Below are 21,275 nucleotides of genomic sequence, written 5' to 3' on the forward strand. Positions count from 1 at the left end.
CTTCAGAGGACAGATTTCAGAAATTCATTGAACACAATTTTATTGAGCACCTACTGAGTACACCAGACACTCACCGAGGTGCTGGCGATACAGCAGAAGACAAAACAGACACAAATCCCTGCCCTTACAGAGCTCCTGGAGCTCACATTCTGGTGACATCAAGATAGGAAAACTAATCCAGGGAGAAAATGACCAAGTTAGGAGCCAAAGAACAATTCTTCTGAGGAGGAACAAAAGGATTCCCTGTTTAAGTCAGAGAGAAACAATGAAGTCTCTAAGGGGTCACCCAAAAGACAGGGCCCCGCTGAGCTCTCTGACCCAGGCCTGAGAAAGCAGGGCTCCCTGTCTCCCCTTTACCACAGTCTTAGGGGGAAGGCCAACCCACAGGGCTCCCCGGGGGGTGGGGAACACACGGGCATTCAAAACCAACAGCACTTCCAGCCCCAGAGTGAAGCAATGGTTGTGCATATTCATTACAAGAATCAAGACAACAGTCTCTCAAATGTGCACTTCAAAGGAGGAACATAACCTGCAGGTGATAAAACATAGAAAGAGCCATGAGACTAAAATGAAAATGTTCACATCATAATAGGTTATTAAAATCAGAACACAGAAAAGATTTTTGCTTAGGAAAATATTCAATCCTTAGCCTAAAAAGTAATAAAATAGAAACTTAATATAAGATAATTTGGCAGTTTTAAATGCAGGCAGATAATTTCTGATTTAAAATGTTCTGTTTTTCTAAGGTAAGACAAACTTGAAAGTATTTGGTCAGCCTTGGTTTTATGTAACAGTTTAATGTACAAAGTTTTTTTAGGAGTCTTTGGGCCTTCACAAAACAGAACAGGGCTCCCTGGGTTTAAAAAAGAGTTGTGAATCAACGAAAGAATTCAAAAACCAAAATGGAAACAAGCAAACTACACAGCAAGATGCGCTGAGAGAAAAAGAAGCTACAATAAAACCTCATTAATTAAAATTCATTAGGACAAGGCAAGTTCGATTAGGTGAAAAATGTAAATAAACATTTAAAAAAATATTTAAATTCTCCATGAAATACATATGTATATATTTCAGGGATAAAGAGTAAACTGAATGCATGTGAAAAAAGATGTGGCCTCAAAGATCCTCATGGAAGGTATTTTAATATAATTGAAAAGAGTGATTAGTAATTGGCATATCAACTAGTAAAGGGGTGCTTTTTAAAGAGAGCTTGAATATTGTTTAATTACTGTTTAAGTAGTTCAGACACAACAGGCTTCCTTACATACTGTTAATTCACTTCAGCAAACCCTTAGCTTAACTCATTATCAAATTCTAGGAAAAATTAATGAGGTTTTACCGTAGAGGTAGAAAAATAAACATTTCAAATGATTAGATTCCAACATCACCCATACAAAAGAATTAGTAATGAACTTCAGTTTGGAAAGTACAATGTAGCAAAGACCAGATGTTCACACAGCTGGAAGCAGAGCCAGGTAAAGAGCAGGAAGTGCTCCCAGGATTATACCAGTGGTTCCTTTACTCATTAGAAATACAAAACTGCAATCTTGCAATGCAACAGTACAACTACTGCTTATTGGGAGGCACTAAATTTTAAGTTTCTCAGGGCATGGAGAGAGAGAATTTTGGAATCCAATCACAGTGGAGAGCTGGTGAAATTCAGTTAGGTTGCAACATCACACGTTAGCAGCAAGATGCGTCTGCACTTCAGGTTTCTGAATGACATGATTACAGTCAAAATCAAGCAAATAAAAACCCAAGCAACCAGCACATAAACCCTGAGTTTTCACATTCCCCTTCATGGGAGGCACTGACACAGACCATCATTATCCAGGAAAAAAAAATGTGGCTTTCACTACAGTTAAATCTTGATGTGTCTCCCAAATAGAGTGTTTATAAAATAAGTTATTCTAAACCATGTACATTCAACTTTGGAATGATGGAGAGACACACAGACACATGTAAACATCAAGGGAATCACTCCACTCCATGTCTGGGTCCAAACCCATCCACACTTGGTCGGGAATATTAAGTGGCTGAGGCCTGATTAAACAGTGAGGATGCAGGAGCCCAGATGGTACCAGATAAATCATTAGGAGACAATCAAGAAATGACTGTATCAAGTGTCAGGAATTGGTCACAAACAACAAAAATGGTTCTAAATATTATTATCACAACAAGGGAGATGAGTAAAAAACAATCCCATTTCATCTTTAGAAAGAATCAAGTCACCGAAATTTGATTTCTCGTTAAGTTGTTGTTGCCATTTGCTTGGATGAGGTCTTGAAGGTTCTCCATTTTTTCTCCACCCAGTTTAAGAACACACTGACTAGAAATCTGTGATAAGAATTTAGTAAAGTCTTTTCCCTCCTGTTCCTCATTATGCCAACGCAAGCACTGGAAAATTCCAAACAAAATCAAGTTAATGGTACAGAAAGTTCATGAACTATCTATGTGACTATTAAGCATGACAACAATGATCCAAAAGCATGACACTATGAACTTGTTATTACGGTCAGTTTCATTATATTCTGCCAGGCTAACCAAAAGCTAAACTTTAAAAACTGATTACAATTCAAATGAAAAACTCTTCTTACCAGTAAGAATCTTATTCCTACCTAGCCCTAGACACGGAACTGAGAGACTGGCCTGCTTAATGGTGGGCCAAGAAGGTTCTACGCAAAGAGGCACACACATTCCAGGAGCTCACCTCCCTCCCCGTCACCCATGTGCTTATCGCCTTGCCACTTAACATCATTCACACCCTCTTAACCCAAGCAAAAGCTGCAGGCAAAATCAAAAAGACATACCACTTATTGCTTCCTGTGCAAAGTATTTGACATCCATGTCTTCATCTTGGCCTAACTTCTGCAGTACCGGCTTAACTTCCTCCTGCAAAGCCCTAAAATCCAACAGTATTATCTGTGAGCAGCAGTCTTCTGGACCAGAGAAATGCTCTATGGTATATATGCTCTATGGTAATTTTTAAAGTTTAAAATAAAAGAGTACTTTAAAATACCTATAATATAAACTCGACAAGTACTAAATAATTTCTCAAGTTCTCAGCAGAATTAGCTCCAGGCAATGATCTACACATATACAGAGCTTAAATATAAAAGTCAAAGTGGACACCCTCAAAAACAGTTGTTAAATTACTTTATTATTATTTTCTTTATACAAAGCCACATCTTAGGTAAAGTGAAAACCACTGAATTTAATTTTGACTATTATTCCCCACTATAACGTAAAAACTTCAATCTACTTTTAAAACAACTGAATAAACTAAAATCTTACTCAGTATCTAGAATTGGTCCAATTTTCTGTAGAGATTTGGCCACATTGAAACGGACATTCGCTACTTGGTCTCCTGCCATTTTCAAGACGATGGGCAGCATCTGCTTAGTGGTTATTTCTTGACCACAGGCTTCGGACAGTGCCTAGAAAAAGAAATAAGAGGGCACGTTTAAAACACTTTTATTTTTTAAAATACCCCAAAATCTAAAGAGACAAATTAATATTTAATAAGTAAGTAACTGACTAACAGGAAAATGTTTCTAGTTTGCGCATCTGAATAACGGATATACCAGGTAGCATTCAAAGAGTCCCAATTAAACCAGAATTCACAACTGACTTGACTTCTGTAGATTTTAACATGAATTAAAAAACTGACATTTTCTCTCATCTTCTAACTGTCCAAATTAATCAGTGTAAGAAATATATTCCAAATAGAAGACAAAACACACAGAATTCAGAAATACAGTCCTGAATAACTGCTTTAACACCTGAGCTTAGCAATAATAGCTATGTAATACTTACGTTAATGCAGAATAAAGTGGTCATTCTATGCAAGTAATTAGGATCATTTGCCATTACTAACACTTTGGGAACAATGGTATTTTGGGCCCACTCTGTACCAAACTTCTGAACTAGTTTCATGAGGTTGCTAGTGGCGGCTTCACGGATGGCATATACTGCAGAAGAGGTGAAGAAAACATCGTCATGCTATTTACATTACAAGCACAATACAGTTTATGTACATTATCATCAAAGGTGGACCAAAACCAAAACTCTGCAAACACACTCCAAATTCAGTCATACTGCAATGGAAACAGGCTCAGCTATGACCAATAATACACTGATTTAGTCTTATTATAGTTTCAAAATGTCTAATATGTCCAAGGAAAAGGAGGAACTCATTATAGGCGTCATTAATTAATGAATATGAGTGCCTACCACGTGCTATGTGTTACAGAAAGAATACGTAAGACACTTCCCCTCAAAAATCGTACACTGTCAGAGAAATGAAAGCTGATGCACTCCAAGAAGCCACATGGTACAAGACTCATTACCACGAAGTATGAAATTGTCTGGTGAAGACCGTGAGGGCAGATGGAGTTTAGAGAAGAGACAATAAGGGAGGTCTAGGAAGGCTTCAGGAAAGAAAGGCCTTGCAGTGGGCCTCAAAGATTAGGAGGATTTGTGTAAATAGAAGAAGGGAGGAATTCCTGGAAAGGGCAAAAAAATTTATCCAGGGCACAAAGGAAAAAACTGAAATCTATGAGACTGCAAGGTTGGACAGCTAGGGTGGACCAGGAACATGGAGCATCTTGAAGGCTAAAGTTAGACTTTGTAAAGAAAACAATGATGGGTTTTTAAAGCAAAGTTGTGACCCAATGACCAATGTGGTATTTTAGCAAGCCTATTCCAGCAGCAGCAAGAACAGCTGAGAAGACCCAGGCAGCAAGGAGGTCGTTCAGAGGTCACTGTGGTCATCTACACAATAGCAAATAAAGACTTCAGACCAACTTGCCTCTTTTCCCTTAAAAATGTTTATGTTGAGAAAACACGTCAATGTCTTCTGTGTCTAAATGCACCTACTTTAGCATCTAACAATTCCCTAGCAGATCATTTATCAAAGACATCATAAGTGTGGATAATAAAGGCCTGAGCTACTATCTTCTCAACAACTAGTTGATATATACAGCACTGAACAAAGACAGGTCCAATAAGACTCAAAATTTGGGGTTAGGTAATAAACCTGGGTGGTGGGCACTGATTCCTTGTTTTACTTCTCTCGCCAGGTAGGCCCAACCTTCCTGGGTGATAGAATGGGCAAGAATAGCTATCCAAGCTACAGCCCTAATCCTGGACAGTTTATACAAGGCTTCTGGACAGGAAATACCCAACTCTTCCCAGTTTATAGATCCTTTTTGGCAATGCCACTGATGAGAACAGCAAGACAGCATAGCCAAGGAACTATATAATTACCAGCATGCAACCTGACCAAAGTCTATGGGAGAAGCAACCTGTCAGTACTATCCACCAGCACGCTCTAAGGAGCAAGCTCAAGTCAAGTGTTCCACCCATATACAAATTTCCTCCCCTCACATTCAGTCATTGTCTTTGGCACAATCTCCTCCCCCTAAGGTGGAGCCAGCTAGAGCTCCTGCGTCTTCTCCTCTCATTCTCCTTGTTAATTTGCTTGAGGTTTTTCTCATCCTAATGCCATTACCATAGGAAGAGACCTCGCTGCCAGAGTAACCAGAGACGGAGCGCAAACACACTCCGCCTTGACCCAAGTCTTAACTGAACTCCACTCTCCTTGGCCAGATGCCTACTATGTTCTTGGCTCCTCTCAATTTTGTTGCCAAAGAATGCAAACCATTCCACAGTTCTGCCTGTTTTCTCTCCTTGTTTTGTCTCTCTCTTTCCCTCTCCCCTCAAGGTCTAGCTGGACTTGCAAGCTTCCTCTGAATGTCTAACACACTATGTGCTCACTGACTTTGATAACTTTTCCTTTCTCCTATAAAAAATAAATTCTCCTTCTAAATTCCTCCCTCTGATCAACACCGTCCACTCAACCATGGGAGGGGGGTGAGTGATACTTTCTTCCTTATACTTCTCGAGATTTTTCACAATATTCTTTTAGTAGTCTAACAATCAGGAAAACAGTGTCAAAAAATTTAATTGATCAGTGATCACTACATATCAGTTATCTAGAATGCAAAAACAAAACAACAAAAAACTGGTGTGACTAAGTATGAGACAATTTCAGACCTGACATTTCATTGGTTTAAAGAATGCTTCACTATTCTGCTACGGAAAAATAAACAAGTCTCTCTTGCTCCCAAATTGGAAGAAAAAAATCAGAGAAAAGAGGAAGAACTTGCATAGACAGAGCAATCCTACATAGAAAGGGTGTCAGGAATTTAATTCTTTGTGGAACATTATGACTTTAAAAGCTCCTCAAAATAAATCTAGAATAAATCTAGAATGCCAGGTTTCAAAGAAAATGTAGAATAATCTGCTGGGACATGTCATTCCCACTAAAATATGCATCAGAAATAATATAAGCACTTTTTTTCTAAAAAGAGGACATTTCTATTCTATGATTTGCCAAAGTTAAGTTTTATTTAAAAAGAAAAGAAAAATTAAGCCATACAAAGGTAACTTTAGAGGACAAGAAAAAAATCTTCACAATCTAGTTTGAAAACAATGAAATTATCTGCATATATATACTTTTACAAGATTTGCAAATTTTTCACACCCCTCTTCACACTCTTAACTATATGATCTCCCATATGATCCAAATATGCCCTTAACAAAACTACCTGTATGTACAAGCAGACACAAATATGCCCACTCCCCCCAAACATCCAGGCGTAAGGACCCCCAGATGAACAGGGATACACTCAATACATAAAGTATATGTAAGATGCTGTGGAACTGAAACAGGATGCCTATCATATCCACCAAAATATGGAACCGAAGCTCAGAGAACATTATGGTATAAGCCCCCAGGGCCCTCATCTGAATAAGTCTCAGACTACACTGAAGCTGCCGAGTCTGCACATGGGGCCTGGCACTGGACCTCACTGGTACAGAGGGCGCTCCTCACACCCACCAGTGCCTGGCTGACAAGAGGAGATACATAGACCTGAGACCTTGTCAAAAACTCAACTGATAACAAGTTAACATATAAAGTGGTTTTATAAAAAACATCTACTGTCTTATATTTTTGATAAGCAGCAGTAGCAGTTTTCTTTTGTAACACAGTGTGTGGCACTGGAAGAAAAAGATTACGTGATCCTTGAAGTGAATTACGTTATAAACGCAAAGAGAAAATAAAATATTTTAAAAAGGTTTTTTCTAAATGCTGTCCCATCTGACCCTGCCCTGAGCTTGCAGCTCGCCCTCTCAGCATCAAGGCAGCGGCAGCCAGAGTGCGGGCAGTACGCCTGCCTTGCACCATAACCAGAAATCTGGGCCCTCTCTGTCCTAAGTCACAGCTGACGTCTTCCACTCCTAGACTCCTTTACTGTGCCACTGTATACCTCCTTCTCTATGTCACCTCAAAGAAGCCAAGTAGCCATTCTATCCCCCTATGCCTTTCATCTGATTCCAATTCCTGTCCCTCAGTCTATAGTGTCAGAAGACACCAGTGACATAATCAAGGAGAAGACCTTGGGATAAGAAAGGAGTCAGTATACACAGAAAAGAGATAGTCTGAAAATAACGTAATAGAATGAGTAAGAAACAGTGTAGAGATTGTTTAATGGAGAAAATAAAATTTAAGATAGAAAAACACTGGTGAAAAATAGAAATGTCACATTTGTTCAGATGAAGATAACTAGACCTTATTCAAAGCCTTTCTTCACCCCTACAGTGGTAAGGCAAAATACTTGGTCAGATTATGATTCCTTTCTAAAAAGAAAATCTAAGAACAAAATGGGATACATGCAAAAACATGAGTCTTCTATCACTAATCTGCTTTTAACTTATTTACTTACCATGGTCCACAAGCCAGGCCATACATAAAGAATTCAGCTTTTCATCAAAGAATTCCACACCCTATGGATACAGACGATTCCATTAATATACATCTTCAAAGTTAGAAATCAAGATGGTCTATTTATATTACACCAAAGTGATCTGAAAGCTAAAAAAACACTTGTTTCCAAATAGGTTGACTTCATGACCCAGCCAGAAAAGGAATACCATGTGATCTGATTTACAAACTATAAATCTATTTTATTGGATAGAGATCTTAAAGAAAAGCATAAGTGAGATGCCCCAGGCCCTGTTAAGTGGAAGAGAATAGGGTGGCCAGGAGCCAGACACAAGACTGCAGATAAGTAGGAAAAATGCAGTGTGGACAGTCTGCCAAGAAATCTCTAGATTATTTGTAAAAATGAATTTACCCAAGAAAATACCTGTCAATGATATTAATAATTCTCTAATTTTTTCCCTTTTTGGTTAATATCATAATAAATCCTTAAGGATGAAGAAACTGACATTAAGAAATAGAGCTATCCCCAATTAAAGAGAGTACTTCTGGGATGGGAGAGCGCAGAGGAGGGAGAATAAAACAGGCACAAGAGTACTCGTGAAGTGGGGTCAGCATAGAGTCACGGGGGAACGAACCATCCTGGCTCTCCAAGCTCTGCTCTTCCTGTCAATGGGTGGCCACTACAAACTTCAAGACTCTTCTTCCATACGGTGATTCCTCAACTCCCTCTAAGCAGTATGTAGGAAAAGTGCTCTCTAGGGACATTTTGCTCAGAATATAGGCAAACAGAGAAGCTGCTCTGAGCAAAATTCAAAGCTGACCTATCTCTAAACCATACTCCCTTTTCCTCTTAATTAACTATTTAAGCCACCGAGACATTAAATATCACAAAATCTATGTTACACACACCACGAAATTGATTATATTCTTCTATGGCTTTGCTTTTAGGTGGCAGTGAGGTGAAATGTGTTTCTATAAGACCTTTTTATTAGAAGTTAATGCACTAATGAAAATAAAAACCATCCCCCAGGCAACTAGGAGAGACCATACTTTCATGCGTCTAAATGAACATAATCATAGGAGCTATCTGGGCCTCCTATGCCATGGTAAATCTACTCCACTATTTGATGCTATTCTTCAGTTCATGGAGCTCACATACTCACCAGCTGGCCTGCCAGCAGAGGCATATACTCAATGATAGCCAGCCGGACCCTCCACTTGGCATCTTCAGCCAGCTCCACTATGGCAGGAAGGAGAGACTGAGAGAGCTGATGGATGCCAATCACTTCATTTACACAATCCAAATTGGAGATGATATTCAAACGAACTTCAGGACACTGCAAGTACACAAGCCCCAAAAGAACACATAAAAATCCAGTTCTTTGCCCAGTATTCTCCTATTATCAGGATGAAGTAAAAACTGCTAAATAAATTTTAAAATAAGAAACTACTGACTCAGGTGAAAAAAAGTATAGTCTTGGAAGAAATACTTAAAACCAAGTACACAAATAATTTAAAGCACATAAATGTAACTGATCTTAACCAGAATTTTCAATGAAAAGTCTATAGGATGCTAAAGAGCACAGGCTCTGGAATCAAATTACATGCATTCAAATCCCAGATATGCCATTGCTGAGACCTTGGGTGAGTTATTTTATCTCACTGTGCCTCAGCTTCTTCATCTGTAAAATGACGATGATAATAAGACACACCTCATAAGATTGTTGTGATGATTACATGTAATGATACCCACAAAGCATTTATGATCGTGCCTGGCCCACAGTATTACTCAATAAATGTTAGCTATCATTATAATTTTGATATTATTACCTTTAAATTTAAATGAAAGAAACTTTGTAAACAAAGATACACCAAGTTTAAAGAGAAGAAACCAGTACATATAAGCAGGAATCAGGCAGAGGATGAACAGATATTTTTAAGTCTATATGGAAGGCTCCTTGTGCCCATTTTCTGGCAACTTGTAACCCCACACCCAAACACAGGGATTGTTACTGGTTTAAAATAAGTTACTTTTTAAAATCCCTTCATCTCTATTTTGTGTTCTATTTTTGTGAAACCCCAAACCAAAATCAAACCAAAGCACTGACTATCAAAGACAACAGAATTTATAGCCAGACTCACCTCATCCTTTAACTGAGCTAAAAAAAGAGGTAGAAGATGTTCAATGGTATTCTCTTTGCCCAAAATTGTAGACAATCCCATAATTACAGAAGCTAGAGCTGATTTGACATGTTGATTTGTATCAGACACTAATTCCTAAAATAAAATCAAAATTAAAAGCCTTTGTTTTTTGTAAGACAACAGAAACTTCCATACCATTTCCCAAGGCATTTAAAAAGACAACACTATTTCAATAGTGATTAGCTAATAATGTTTCCTCAGACAGTCAGTCAGATAACATAAACCTATGCAACAAAGAGCATTTTACAATTATAAAGCACTAATAAGAGATAAATAACAATGTCATATATTAACATATCTGTCCCATTCATCCCTTGTCCACCTTTAAACTCGAAGAGATTTAAGGCAAACAAACAAAAAATTGAGGTAAGGTTTACGTTCAAATAGAGCAGAGTAAAACAAAAATTAAACTAAAGTTAGGTTTACCTTTATATAGGGCAGAATTTGATTCATAATGATGGTTTCTCTACCTTCAATGGGCAAGTTCTCACAAAGTTCTAAAAGAGATAAACAGAAAAAAATAATGCTTACATAGAGCCATTTACAAGGATCCAAATGAAGAAATTTAACCAGGTTTATCAACAGTTTCAAGTTAAATCAAATTGTATGTTTAACTAAATAAGCTCTACAGAGGACAAATGGCTCCTACTATAAACGCATTTTTTCGTCAATCTACATGCCATTGTGTATCACACCAATCCAACCTGAGAAGGCTTTTTTTTACAGAAACAAGATAAAATGGCGGTTTGGTTTTAAATATAAAGGGAGTAGCTTTATATGACAATGTAATCTTTGTAAACACTGAAATCACTTCTATTTGAAAACACATTCTACAACAAAAATGCAAATTCAGTGGCATAAACTAGCACCAAAACGAACACACACTGCAACATCAATCAACTCCCGAACCTTTGACTTTGTGGGCGGCAGCTGCTCGCACTTCAGCTTCGCAGTCTTTAAGTAGGTTCTGAAAGGCGGGGATGAGGTCACTTAGGGTGATTTTAGGACCCACAGCTTTCTGGAGCTATAAAAGAATTTGTACAGGTTTTGATGTATACTAAACAAAATAATTAACATGAACAAAAGAAAATAGTGTAATCTTCATGTATACGTTCTTGCCCCAAGGACTTCCAATTCAGAATTAATTCAGAAACTTTTGGTACAAAAACAAATCTGTGGGTTTTTGTTTTTTTTGTTAGTACTTAAAAAGTATCAGTGCAATAATTTTACCTCTGAAAATTTGTCAGCTACCATATAGCGAACTCGCCAGGATTTATCTTCCGCTGCTTGTCGAAGGGTGGGCATCACCAAAGCCTCAAGGTCATCCTGAGACAGTAACTGGGCAATACTGACACAAGCTTCCACAGCTAGGAGGCGCACTGAATCCTAAAGGAAGAAAATTGCTTTCTGTTACGGAGAGCCATGGGGCAGTGTGTGCGGTATGGGCCAGTGCTGTGGGTGTCACTGAAATACAACTACAGTATATGCAGCCTCATGTCTTTACATCTTGAAATAGCTGCTCACTTTGCCTGGAATGGCATGTGAAAGCCATGAAGGTAGAAAACGACTTCGTTCTAAGAGTGAACAGCAAAGTAATTACGTTGGCTGGAGAGCAGTTTTTATTAAGGAAGACGAAATGCAAAGATAAAGTGAAAAAAGGAGAACATTTTAATGATATCATCAAAACCTCACTATAATAAGTTGCTGAGGGATAAAATGAAAACTATGCTCGTACAAGTTGTTTATAACAGACCAGTACAGAAAAAGAGAATAAGGGTAAAGGGGAGTCACTGAGGAAGCTCAGTTTTCAAAACGTTCAGTTTGGGGCAGCACGAATAAGAGTTCAAGCGTGAGATGATGACTTGGAAAGAAATACACAGAAAACTGGGGCCTGCCCCGTGGCCAAGTGGTTAAGTTTGCACGCTCCACTTCAGCGGCCCAGGGTTCAGATCATGGGCGCGGACCTAGCACTGCTCATCAAGCCATCCTGAGGTGGCGTCGCACATGCTACAACTAGAAGGACCCACAACTAAAAAAAACATACAACTATGTACTGGGGGGTTTTGGGGAGAAGTAGGAAAAATAAAATCTTTAAAAAAAAAAAAGAAATACACAGAAAACAAATTAAGAGTTCATCATAATAACAATAAAAAATCGTTAGATTTAAATGCTGAGGACCAAGGAGAGAATAACTTTCAACTGGCCAAGCCTAGAAAAATGGAGCAGAAAAAATTAGAAAGGTATGGGATTAATGAACTCAGCTTTCCAAACATAACTGCCAAGTGTCAATGTGATACTTACATGTCCTTTAAGCAAGTAGAAAATACAATTAGACAAATCAATGAGAAATTAGGAATTGAGACTATAGATTTGGGAATCATAAATACGTAAATAGAAACAGAAAATATATAAACATCTGAGCACCCAGAAGAAACAAGACAAAAATTTTAAGTGTTATGTGTGTACATAAGTATATTTTATATATATATATATATATGCACATACATACAGACAACAGAGAGATACAGCAACATCCACTTTCTAAAATATTACAAATTTAAAAAATTGTAGATCAACAATAACTTACTATATGCCTGACACTCAATGACCAGGCTGAAAAAGCTATTACTAGGTTCTTGGTAGTGGCTATACAGATATTTCTGGATTCCAAAAATGATGCTAAATCAAGGGACTCCTATCATCTATGGGAAAATATACCAATAAATATTTGTTACTCAATTACTCCCCTTCCAGAACGCCTGATTTTCTTCCCATACCTGCTCCTCCCCCCAGAATCTTCTCTATCTCAGCAACGACACCACCATCCACCCAGCTGCTAAAGCCAAAAATCAAGATCTCCTTGACTCCTCGTCCCTTCATCAATCCAACTGTAGTTCTACTGACTCCACCTCCCAAACTTTCTCCCGACTCCCTCCATCTTCACTCTACCACCCTAGTTCACCATCATCTCTTGCCTGGATTATTACAAAAGTCTCCTAACTGGTCTTTTTGTTTCTATTCTCACCTTCCACCTTACAATTTACAATCATGTGCCGCATAATGGTGTTTCAGTCAACAACAGGCCATGTGTACAATGGTGGTCCCATAAGATCAGTACCACATAGCCTAGGTGTGCTGTGGGCTATACCATGAATAGGTTTGTGTAAGTACACTCTATGATGTTTGCACAACTAAATCGCCGAAAAACGCATTTCTCAGAACATATCCCTGATGTTAAGTGACACATGACTACAGTTTCCACCCAGAAGACAGAATCTTTTAAAAATATAAATTACATCAAGTCATATCTCTGCTTAAAAATCTAGGTGTATTCCCACTACACCTAGAAAATAAAATCCAAACTCTATACTCTGGCTTAAAGGTCCTCCATGATCTGGCCCCTGCTTGTCTTCTCCTATCTCATCTCTTATCAGTGCCTTCCACCCGCTATGTTCCAACCTTAGGGCCTTTACATTAGGTGTCCTTTCTTCCTGGAAGTCTCTTTTCCTGGAGCTCTGACACTCTAGCAAAGGGCATAGCCCGTATTTTTCTTTTCTCTCAGTTTATGTCATCTCTTCAAAGTCTTCTTCTGACTAGCCCGTCTAGAGGAATGCCTTGTCATCACCCCATTATGTCACCCTATTCTATTTTCATCATAGCATTCATCTCTGATATTTTGCTTATTTATCCATTATCTGTTTTCTTTTCTTTTTTTTTTTTTTAAAGATTGGCACGTAGGCTAACAACTGTTGCCAATCTTTTTATTTTTTTTTTCTGCTTTATTTCCCAAACCCCGCCCTGCTCTGTACATAGTTGTATATCTTAGTTGCAGGTCCTTCTAGTTGTGGGATGCAGGACACCGCCTCAACGTGGCCCGACGAGCGGTGCCATGTCCGCGCCCAGGATGTGAACCCTGGGCCACCGCAGCGGAGCGTGCAAACTTAACCACTCGGCCACGGAGCCGGTCCCTATCTGTTTTCCTTCATTAAAATGTAAACTCTGAGAGACGGAGTTTCTATGCCTTGTTTAACACTGTATCCCAGCACCAGAATGGCGTAGTAGGTGCTCAGTACTTTTCCAATGAATGAATAAGCCCAGAGCAGCAATTCTATCACTGGTCGGAGGGAATATACATACACATATTTTACAATTAAGCACTTAATACTTTTTTGAGCATCAATTGCTTCTAACACCACAACTAGACATGACATGCCTCTGGATAAAAAGTAACCCCCCACCTATGAAGTGATCTTATTGCCCCAAAAATATCAAACCTAAATCTCATGAAGCCTCTAGATCAGGGGTGGGGCAAACACTGGCCGAATCCAGGACAGTCAGTTTTGTAAATAAAGTTGTACTGGAACATGGCCCTGCCTGTTAGTTTACTTATTATAGTGCTTTTGTGCTGCAACAGCAGAGCTGAGTAGCTACAACAGAAACTCCAGCCCACAAAGCCTAAAATATTTACTATCTGGCCCTTTACAGAAAACATTTGCAACGCGCCCCCCCACCCCCCCGCGCTAGATTCAACTACCAATTTGTAGGAAATGCAGAGGACAAAAGAAAACGTTAAATTATACACTGGAAAATGAAATCAACAAAATCTCAAATGAGGATTTTAAACTAATGCTGTCCAATGTGGTAACCATTATCCATTGTGGCTTCTGAATACTTGAAATGTGGCTAGTGCCACATGTTCAAATGATTAGTTTGGATATACTGGGTTAAATAAAATATATTATTAAAATTAATTTTGCCTTTTTTTACTCTTTTAAATGCGGCTTCTAAAAACTTAAAACTAATAAGTAACTCACATTGTATTTCTGTTGGACAGTACTGTTTTAAACTATGCTTGAATAATAAAAATGCAAAGAGAAGCAAGGAGGTGGTTCCCATAAAAGTCAAGATAAAGCGTTAGTCTTTAAGGGGGTGGGGAGCGAGGAGTGGAGAGTGGAAGGGGGAGGGGGTGTTTGGGGGGAGTCCACGGAGGGCCTATGGAATAGTGGCTGTTAAAGTCCTGTCTCCTTTCACAGATGATAGACAACATTACCTTATAATAATTCATTAAGTTACATATTTATTTTGTGTTTTCTAGATATTATTTTAATTAAAATTATTTTGAAAGTAAGATTTGCCACCCTCAGATTTCGAATCTGAAAATGAGACTCATCAGTACGCGTCTGGTGCTTTTAGTCCTGCACACACATAGTCATCCTAGCACAGGCGCCAGGCAAATTGAAAACCTGAAAGGACTCTTCTTCTCGAGTTCAGGAGGTCTGGGGACTGATCCTCTGAAGCACATACAGGAGCAGTACAGCCTGGCTGTGAAGGCCGTGAACTCTGGAGACAAACTGCCCAGATTCAAATCCCATTCCCAGCACTGCCAACGATGCAACCTTGAGCAACTGATTTCAATTTCCTGTGCCTCTGTTTCCTCATATGTAAAATGGGGTATCCGCCTCATGCGGCTGTTGTGAGGACCAAGTTACTTCATCCATGTAAACCACTTAAAACAGGTTGAGAAAGATTAAGTACTTTATTTAGGTGCTTGCTGTTGTTATTATTATTTCTATACCAAAGAGATCTAGATCCCTGGATTTAAAATTGCTATTATGCAAAGTCATCCTAAACATTCATATAGAGAAGGCAGAGGCTCAAATAGGCTTCCTAACCTTGCTATGCTTGTTTATCTCAAAGTCAAAAATTCCAGGAAATATTACTCTCCCAAATGACAATCCCCTCTGCAATTCCCATAGGTATGTCACCCCTTAATGCAGCTCTGGTCTTCCTTTCTAATTATGGCTCCCGTTTCCTCTGACTCCTCCTTTCAACAGCTGCTAACATAAAAGAAAATCATAGTCTGGTTAAGAAAGAATTATAGAGACACTGAGATGGGTCATATTAAACTTTATCCAGGCCAGAATAAGCATTAAATTTGCAAAAAGGATCCTGACATGAGAACCAAAACTTCCAAAGAAACTCTTAAAATGTTAGAGGACAAGAGCCTATCTGTGTACCTTAAATAATAAAAGTTAACTTACCTGTTCATCTGAAGCTAGATTAGTAAACAATGGAACAATTTCACTTTTCACACTGTCTAATTCCAAAACTTTTGCAAATTCACCCAACTTGGAAGCAGCAGCACGTCGTACCATTGGTGTGTCATCTGTGCACAAGGAACGGAAGCATCTAGAATAAATAAAGTAAGAAAAGTATTTCCTGTCAAACACCATTGATTGAACACCCTCCAACACACACATATACACACACGCACACACACATGAAGACATTTTAGAGGTTTTTCTCTTACAAACATCAGTGATTAGTCTTCTACTCACAGAAGTGACAAAGATAAAACCTCTGGTATATTCCACTGGACAATAAAAAGTGATGTCATCAATCCTACTATCCTTGTATCAGCCACTCACTGGTAACAGGGTACTGTGTAAACTGTCAGCAACAAGTTCCCAAAACCCCAAATAACTAAAAAAAAATACCATATCTTACTGTCTAATTTCTGCTTTGAGAGCATTTGAAGCCCTGGGATAGCAAACGCTGAACAAACCACACGCAGATGTGCGAGAAGTGAACCAATCCCCACTCGCCAGGCGTTTCACCAGAGGTACAAAATGAGCTTCCAGAGCCACAGGAGTATGCTCCTGGGAGATCTGCCTCAGGGACTCCACCGCCTTGTCGCGAACCACAGTCTCTTCCACAGTCGCCAGGCTTTCCAAAGGAGGCTGAGCGGATCAAAAAGGAAAACCAGAGAAGAAAATTTATTGAATCAGTTTACATACAGATTATCACCTTTTAAAGTGACGGAAAGGAGGTGGTACATGTAACCATGTTAGCTACACCACACCAAATGGTTACTTTCAGTTCACACAGTGATAACATATGGTGTGTCCAACCTGAAGACACGACTTCTGTAGGGTAGCCAAGATATCATGTCCCAGATGGCAATTCCCAGATGGTGTCTACAAATGACACCGTGGAAGAGATTTGACACAATATTAATATTACTATGAGCTGAATCACTAGGTTTAAAAGATATGTAGCCAAATTCAGACAGGATCGTGTATATTTCAAGAATAAATGCAAAAACATGAGCAATGCTGGGCACCACAATTACATGATGACATCTCATCAAGCAACTGAGTCCACGGCCATTGGAGTGTTATTCTACCATTTCTGGAAGTGCAAGCAACCCCTGTCCACTAGCTCCACACCATCAACCTATCCAACCTATAAAAGCCTAAGTACAAATCATTTTTCTCAGAATACATCCAGAATCTTTCCATGAGCCAGACATAAAGCAGGAGTTTCTGATAAAACAATTAATTGAAGAGCACAGAGCTGGTAAGAATCCTTGCTTGCAGCTTTGGGAAGCAAAGAGACCAAACAGGTTGGTCTGGACTTGGCTCAGTAAGTGAATATGACAAAGCCCAGTGAAAACTGAAGGATGTTCTCTGAACCTCTCCCTTCCTGGGTTTGCATTTGGTCTAGGTAGATTCAGCATATGCTATGAGCTGCAAATGTTAAAGACAAAACTCATATGTAGAACTGAGCAAGAAAATGAAACAGAATTACAATGAGTCAAAAGGAAGAAGCAAGTCTACCTAACAGACATTTTGAAAATGGTTTGATGCAGAGGTAGAAAGTACTCAGGTTTCCTAAGAGGTATTTCAGAAGCCCTTTGAAAAATTACTGCTTTCTTACTTGTGAAGGCTCTTCAAGACCTTCCCCGCCTTCTCTGACCTCCTCTCATGCAGTACAGTTGGACAATCTCTATCACTACCACAGGACAAAGCCAAGCTCCTGAGAATCGCACACAAGTTGTCTCCTGATTTGAACTCTGCCTATTTCTCCATGCTCTTTTCCTACTGCCCTCAACCACCACTCCTGCCAACCCCAGTCCAACACTTGTACTCCAGCAACACAACCTGTTTCATGCTTCCAAGCCTCTGCAACTCATTCTTTCAGTAAATGATTACTGTTGTATTCTAGCACTGAGGACAAAGAGAAACAAGAGACAGGTTCCTAGCTCCAGTGGAGTTTATATTCTAATGGAGGAAGACAACACCTAATCAAGAAAACAATCAGATGGTGATGAGTACTCTGTAAAGAAACAGAATAGGAGGAAGTGATAAGGGGTGACTGGGAGGTAATTTCAGATTGAGTGGTCACAGAAGGCCTCTCTGAGAAGATGCTTTGAGGTTGATATCTGAACGACAAGGGGCCAGCCATAGGAAGCTCAAAAGAACATTTTATTAGAGGAAATACCTAGAGCAAAAGTCTTAAGGCAATAACAAGGTTCGTCTATTCAAAGAACAGAAAGATCACTGTGAATGGAATGAGGTTACCAAGAGGGAACATAGTATGAGATAAGCTCACAGAGGCAGGTTTTGTAAGCTAAAATACAAGCTCTGGCAGAAATTTGGATTTTCTAAGAGCCACGGCAGAGAGTGATCCATCTGCTGGGTGTACAGTGAACTGTGGGGGTGAGGTGGAAGGCAATAGTTAGAAAGCTACTGTAGTAATCAAGAGGAGGGATCATGTGGCCTGGAAAGACTAGAGGAAAGATGAGCCAGGTAGTAGTAGGGATGGAAGAAATTGGACTGATTTGGAATATACAGAGAATCTGCAGAAGTTACTAATGGATTAGATGTGGAAAATGAGGGAAAGAAGATTCAAGAATGTCTTCTGGGTTTTGGCTTGTGCAACCGGGTAGATGGTGATGCCATTTACTGAAATGGGACAACTAAAGGAGAGGCATATTTTGGGGAGAAAATTAAGATCTGTTTTAGGCATGTTAAATTTGAAATGCCTGCTTGACATCCTAGTAGAAAAATCATAGGCAGATGGAGAGAGACAAAGAGATAGACATTTCTCTCTCTCTCTCTGGCTATATCTGAAGTTCCATAGAAAGGCAGAGAGAAAAATCACAAGTCAGGATCACACAGACAGTATTTAAGCCCTGAAGCATACACCCTCATCTTGCGAAACTGTCGAAATTCCTAGTCATCCTTCAAAACCTGGTTCAGATGTCATCTCCCAAGAGGTCATCCCTGATCAGCCTGAGTTAATCTCTTTCTCTTCTCAATTACTGAGTACCATGTATGTGCTTCTACTTTTCCATCTAACACTGTACAGTAATTATTTGTTGATAAATAAGGACAGAGACCTCATTCCATTCACACTGATCTTCTTTAACATTACCACTGTAACTTCAGTGCCTGATATAGTAGGCTCTCAACAAATGTCAACTAAATTGAACTAAACTCACCAAATTCACAAAGTCAGTCAGAAGCAAAACTTATGCTTACAATCGAAGACAAAAAGCTAATAAACATTTCCAAAGTCATGACACTGCTAGACGAGAATTATGATTTCCAATTTCAAGGAAAAAAACCCAAACAAACAAATCTTTTTTCTCCCAACCTCTAAACTGACAACTCTAAAGAGGCAGAAAACAAAAGAGGAAGAAGTTCTTATATTCATCGTCAGAAAAAATAAGAAAGGGTTGAGCCCAAAGTGCCTACATTATTTATTTTCTCAATAGCTAACACTGTGACTATCCATAAAAAGATCTGAATAAAAAAATGTTGCAGTGTGCCTATCACCAAACAACGTATCATTTATACTGCAAAACTTCTAGAAGGAGGGCAGGCGGAATATACTTACCAGCAAACAGTGGGCAAAGTCAGGACCTCCCACGAGGCCGGTGAAATTTCCCAGCTGCTCTGCAAGAGCTAACAGTACCTCATCTTCATCATAAATTGTATCTGGAAATGACAACAACCCAGTACTCATCAACAAGGACAGCTGGCCCAGAACTGGGCACACACAAAACTAGGAAGAGGCTCACTATGTAACTAGATGGTCCTGTCACAATCCTGTAACAGCCTTTTCTTCCTTCTCATTCAAGAGTCTTCTTAGTTGTTTTACAGAATGAATTAGAAACTCATAATCCCATATCAATTATTTACTATTAACTAAACAGTTAATGTTTGAATATGTCTGGCCACAGTATTACAGTATGCTCTGTCCTGTTTCCTTTTGCCCAGAAAGCATCAGGTGCAGTTTGGTACTTAGCAGTGCTGTGGGTAACAAATGCTAAAAAATAATCAAAGTTTTGAAAGCCACTGGAAAACAGAAACGCCCATGCCTGTCTTTAAACAAAGATTCACATACCTGTAAGGAATGGCAGCAGTTCAGTTCGCGTCCTTTCTACTCCAAGTGCTAGAGCAATTGTTGATAACTTCTTAATACTGTTGAGACGGAGCTTTAAAAAACAAAGTGGAAAAAAGAAAGAAGTAAAAAAACCAAAAGTTGTGATTTAGCCCAGAAGACAAAAGTTGCAAACAGGTGAATTAATGACATACGGGTAAGAATGAGAAAAACCTTCAGTTTAGACTTTATTCTATGAGGAACCTCAGGAGCTCGGCTTCATCAGCCAAAGGAAGATCTAGCAGAAACACTCCGAAGGGCCCACTGGCGAAATGAATGAAAGAACATACGATAGCCAGGAAGTGAGACAATTTTAAAGAGAGAAAACTCCGGCAGTGATGAAGCAGGTGAAACGGGTGAATACAACCCCTGCCTTTTCAAAGAAAAGTGCCCCCCGAGCTGCTACACCGACTCCTCTAGGTTAATCGGCCAAACCACCCTCTTTCTACCCAGCGAGCCCGGCCGGGGTCCCAGCCGAGAGGAAGGCACCCATTCACCGCACTTCCAAGGGCCCCTGGCGCCCCCGCGCCGCCCCGCTCCCGCCCGCTCGGCCACAAGGACGGCCGGCCCAGGGCTGGACGCGGCGCTCCCTCCGCACCGCCCGGAAGGGGCGCCCAGGCGGGAAGCCGCTTCTCCCACGACCGGCCCGGACCGGCCTCAGGGGGTCAGGAAGAGGAGTGCTGGCGAGGTCCCCAGGAGGGTCGGGTCGAGGCACCCAGCCCCTCACGGGTCGCTCCCTTCCTCCCCGTCAAGTTTCTACTCCGAGCCGGCTCTTTCAATCCCCGGGCCTCCCCCACCGCGGCGCCGGCCTTCCCTCTTCCCTACCACGCGTCCCGCCGGGCCCGCCTCCGCTCCCCGACCCTGACCCCAGTACCTGCACGTCCTCATTGCGGAGCTCGTCGATTAGAACCGCGATCGGATATAGCGAATCGTCTCCATCTCCGCCTGCTGCCCCTGGGCCGATCCCGGGCCCTGCAGCGCCCGCCATGTTCTTTCTCCTCCGGCCAGTTGCCGCCGCCCGGCCCCGCCCCGCGCCCAGGCCCCGCCCCGCGCC

The 21,275-nt window shown here is 40.1% G+C and overlaps 1 protein-coding gene across 1 annotated transcript; it reads right to left on the minus strand.

Annotated features, from left to right (window-relative positions):
- Positions 1–23: 23 nt before the first annotated feature.
- On the minus strand, positions 24–21,236 carry PPP2R1B (protein phosphatase 2 scaffold subunit Abeta). The gene is made up of 15 exons (XM_046685033.1): positions 21,096–21,236; positions 20,186–20,276; positions 19,676–19,776; positions 16,499–16,731; positions 16,033–16,180; positions 11,222–11,377; positions 10,901–11,015; positions 10,418–10,488; positions 9,932–10,066; positions 8,953–9,126; positions 7,791–7,851; positions 3,817–3,971; positions 3,295–3,437; positions 2,811–2,902; positions 24–2,397 (listed from the first exon to the last, which is right to left on the minus strand). Exons 1-15 carry the CDS (start codon positions 21,207–21,209, stop codon positions 2,381–2,383), a joined length of 1,806 nt encoding a protein of 601 aa, XP_046540989.1. The 5' UTR covers positions 21,210–21,236; the 3' UTR covers positions 24–2,380.
- Positions 21,237–21,275: the final 39 nt, after the last annotated feature.

The sequence above is a fragment of the Equus quagga genome, chromosome 14, assembly GCF_021613505.1.
Source record: "Equus quagga isolate Etosha38 chromosome 14, UCLA_HA_Equagga_1.0, whole genome shotgun sequence".
NCBI lineage: Eukaryota > Metazoa > Chordata > Mammalia > Perissodactyla > Equidae > Equus > Equus quagga.

Bases quoted from the DNA above. Each gene is read 5' to 3' on its own strand.
- PPP2R1B (XM_046685033.1), bottom strand. From the start codon at position 21,209: ATGGCGGGCGCTGCAGGGCCCGGGATCGGCCCAGGGGCAGCAGGCGGA. The intron at 10,067-10,417 runs GTAAACCTAACT...ATTTTATTTTAG, and splicing joins AAATTCTGCCCTATATAAAG to GAATTAGTGTCTGATACAAA. The intron at 2,903-3,294 runs GTAAGATTTTAG...GTTGGATTTTAG, and splicing joins GGACCAATTCTAGATACTGA to GGCTTTGCAGGAGGAAGTTA.